This window comes from Nicotiana sylvestris, chromosome 3, assembly GCF_000393655.2.
Source record: "Nicotiana sylvestris chromosome 3, ASM39365v2, whole genome shotgun sequence".
Classification (NCBI taxonomy): domain Eukaryota; kingdom Viridiplantae; phylum Streptophyta; class Magnoliopsida; order Solanales; family Solanaceae; genus Nicotiana; species Nicotiana sylvestris.
Genome location: NC_091059.1, coordinates 16,585,727 through 16,589,578, shown reverse-complemented (window position 1 = coordinate 16,589,578; position 3,852 = coordinate 16,585,727). Strand labels below are relative to the sequence as shown.

At 37.1% G+C, this 3,852-nt stretch overlaps 1 protein-coding gene across 1 annotated transcript; it reads left to right on the top strand.

Annotated features, from left to right (window-relative positions):
• The first annotated feature begins 1,299 nt into the window (after positions 1-1,299).
• Positions 1,300-2,271, top strand: LOC138887085 (uncharacterized). The gene is made up of 3 exons (XM_070168799.1): positions 1,300-1,565; positions 1,655-1,838; positions 1,930-2,271. The coding sequence occupies exons 1-3, from the start codon at positions 1,300-1,302 to the stop codon at positions 2,269-2,271; spliced, it is 792 nt and encodes a 263-aa protein (XP_070024900.1).
• The last annotated feature ends 1,581 nt before the right edge of the window (positions 2,272-3,852 follow it).

The window sequence follows — 3,852 nt, the reverse complement described above, 5'->3', positions numbered from 1 at the left end:
CGAGAGAGGTTTTGTGGAGATGTTTGGAGGCTAGGGGCGTACCTATTGCCTACGTTAGGGTGATCAAGGACATGTATGATAGAGCAAAAACTCGAGTGAGGACGGTGATTGGGGAATCAGACCATTTTTCGTTTATAATGGGGTTGCATCAAGGGTCGGCACTTAGCCTTTTTTTGTTTGACCTGTCGATGGACGTACTGACGCACCACATCCATGGGGAGGTGCCATGGTGCATGCTATTTGCAGATGATATTGTGTTGATTGATGAGACATAAGGCGGTGTGAACGTGCAGTTAGAGACATAGAGGCAGTCCCTGGAGTCTAAAGGTTTCAAGTTGAGCAAGACTATGATAGAATACTTGGAGTGTAAGTTCAGTGGTGAGACTCAAAAGGGGAAGGGGAGGTGAGGCAGTCAAGATCTCTCATGTCCAGAAGATGAAGATATCAGAGATGAGGATGTTGAGATGGATGTGCAAGCACACCAGGTAGATAGGATTAGAAATGAGGTTATTCGTGGTAAGGTGGGTATGGTCCCTATTGAGGACAAGATGTGGGAAACGCGACTTAGGTGGTTTGGTCATGTGAGTAGGAGGAGCACAAACCCCCGGTGAGGAGGTGTGAGAGGTTGACATTGGAGGGCCTACGGAAAGGTAAAGGTAGGCCAAAGAAGAGGTGGGGAGAGGTGATTAGGCAAGACATGGTGCAACTTTAGCTGACGGAGGACATGACCCTTGATAGGAAGGTATGAAGGTCGAGAATTAAGGTAAGTAGGTAGTCTAGAGTGTTCATAACAGTAGTATTGGCACGTTTGTCCCGTTTTATGTTGGTAGTAGGTTTTTATGACTAACCGTTGTTTTCTTTCATTATTTATCACCTTACTATCTTGCTATTTTTATTCTACTTTTATATGGATTTTTGGTGTTGTCCCTTCTTATCTATATTTTCATTAATGTGGTGGTTATGCTTTTCTGAGCTGAGGATCTATTAGAAACATCCTCTCTATCCTCACTAGGTAGGAGTAAGGTCTGCGTACACACTACCCCCAGACCCCACTGTGTGGGATAATGCTGGGTATTATGTTGTTGTTGTTGTTGTCATTGTTATTGTTGTTGTTGTTGTTGTTGTTTTTAACTGTTAAAATTAGTTAGTTACTTATTTCATGTTGGCTTGTCTAGCAAGTAGATATTAGGTGCCATCACGACCCTGATGTTGGGATTTCCAGTCGTGACATCATTAATGGGCTTCCAAAATCTCATGGCTATGAAGTAATACTAGTGATAGTGGATAGACCTAGTAAATATGGTCACTAAACATCCTTTTACAAGTCAATCTGTAGCTAAGGTGTTCATGGACACTATATTCAAATTACATGGTCTTCCAGAATCAATTGTTAGTGATAGAGAAGCAATTTTTCTGAGTTCTTTCTGGTATGAACTCTTTTCCATACATGGTGTACAGCTGCATACTTCTTCAGCTTACCATCCTCAATCTGCTCAGACTAAGGTTCTGAATAGGTGTTTAGAAACCTATTTGAGTTGCTTTTGCAATGATAAAACTACTGACTGGTATTCCTATCTAGCTATGGCAAAATATTGGTACAATACATTTATCATTCTGTTATTAAAACTATTTCCTGTGAGTCACTCTATGGAAGGCCAGCTCCTCTACATTTGCCTTACTTACCAGGTGAATCTGCATCAGCTGATGTTGATAACACATTGTTGAACAGAAAACTCAAATTGCAACTACTGAAATATCACCTAATGAGGGCCCAACTCAGAATGAAGCAACAAGCTAACTCTCATAGGAGTGAAAGACAATTTGAAGTGGAAAAATGGGTATATTTGAAGGTCCAACCTTACAGACAGATTACCCTACCCACTTAGCCATTTCACAAACTAGCTACTAAGTATTATGGCCCTTTTTCAGATCATAAGAAAGGTGGGATCAACACCCTACACTCTTCTTTTTCTTTCTTTAGTAAAGATACGTCCTACTATACATGTGTCCTTATTGAAGAAGTGTTATGAGGTACCTGCTCAGATTTCATACCCTCCTATCATTGATATTGCTAGCCCCCATTGCCCCTACCCTGAATCTATTCTGCAAAGAAGGATGGTGAAGAAGGGTAATAAAGCAGTTGCACATGTTCTAGTCAAATGGTCAGGCCTATCAGCAGATCATCCTACTTGGGAATACTTTACCGTGCTCAAGAAAAGATTTCCAACTTTGGTCTTTGTGGTCAAGGATCTTCTACAGGAGGAGTATTGATAAACAATTATAGTCTTCCGAAAATTTGTTAGCAGAGTTAGTTAAAAGTTAGTTAGAGTGTTACAACAAATAGTCAATTTGTTAGTTGAAAGAGGAGAGAATCGAGACTGAATTGTGGGAACTTATATTCTCTATAAATTAGTGTATTTTACATATTACAATCATCAATATACAGATATTACAATTTCTCTCTCAAATCCTCTCATTTCTCTCAGATTCATCTTCTTTTCCCATCGCCATAGCGGATCCTCTCGAGCTTCTCAGCAAAGCTCCTAATTCAACTGCTTAGTCCTCGAATTCTCGATTGAATTCTTGCAATTTAGCTAACAACCCCGAATGCTGAAATATATTACTACTTATTCAATGTAGGATTAAAAATACAAGAAAAATCATAAATTGAGATTTACAATTGGAGGTTTTATCCTCGATTTGATCACTACGAACTGAGATTTGTCCCAAGTTCCTACGATAATGCCATTTTATTGTGTTCCTAGTATGTGCATACCTGTGTGATTTCTGAGTTTACTATTAAAAGCCATTGAGACTCTCTTAAACTTGAGTTTGAAATTTTGGATTTTTGAAATTTCGAGTGACTGTTGTTTGAATAGATTGGTTACATTTCAAGGAATTTAAATTTCAATTATTGGACAATCTTATAGAGATTTGAGGTGGTTTAAATTGAAGTTGAGCCAAAATCAAAATCAAAGACAAACGTTAAAAAAGATGAGATGTGTATCTCGTGTATCATCTGTGTATCCCATATGTATCAAATGTGTATCCAGTATATCTGCATGTGAGATAAATATGAGTACATGTCCCGCAGAGAAAATTTTCTAGTCGATTTTAACTATGAATCTTGACTCCAAATCAGTCCAAATAACCTCTAATTTTCCTCAAGTTTAAAATTTGCCTCCTCTATTATTTTTAACGAATTTCAACCATGCCAATTGAAAATAAATTCTTTTTCCTAGTTTTTTTGAATGTTATATATCATTGGTTATGAATTTTGACTCCAAATCAGTCCAGATCATGTCCAATCCTACTCAAATTTTCTATATTGGTTCATCTATATGTTTTCATTGAATTTCAATTATACCATTAAAGAGATCTTTTTTGTCTAAATTTTTTGAATATTGTATATCATTCGTAACTCTATTCTAGCTATTTTGATATCATTACTTAATGGCTAATAATTAGTAAGTGGTGCCAATGTTTAACTTATTTCTATTGTTATCTCTTCTCTTTTTAGATAAATTAAAGTTGGAAACATGTCAGAGGAAAATCATATAGCTAATTTCAGTTAAAAATAAATCCATTATAAAAAGCTGAAGGGTTGATACTTTCTTAGTACTCCATATGAAAAGGAACCAGCATCCTTAAGGACTATTTTGGACTTTTTCTCCGAGCAACTCAAAGCCCACTTAAAGCTTAGGGAGCTGAAGTGTAACTAAAGTATACATAAGGTACTAAAGTACCACTTATCTTAGTGAAGGGGCCATACCGGCATAACCGTTATGTATTTATTTGTCATCACTACAAATTAGAATGGTTTCAAAGTTCAAAGTTCAAACCCAACTCAAC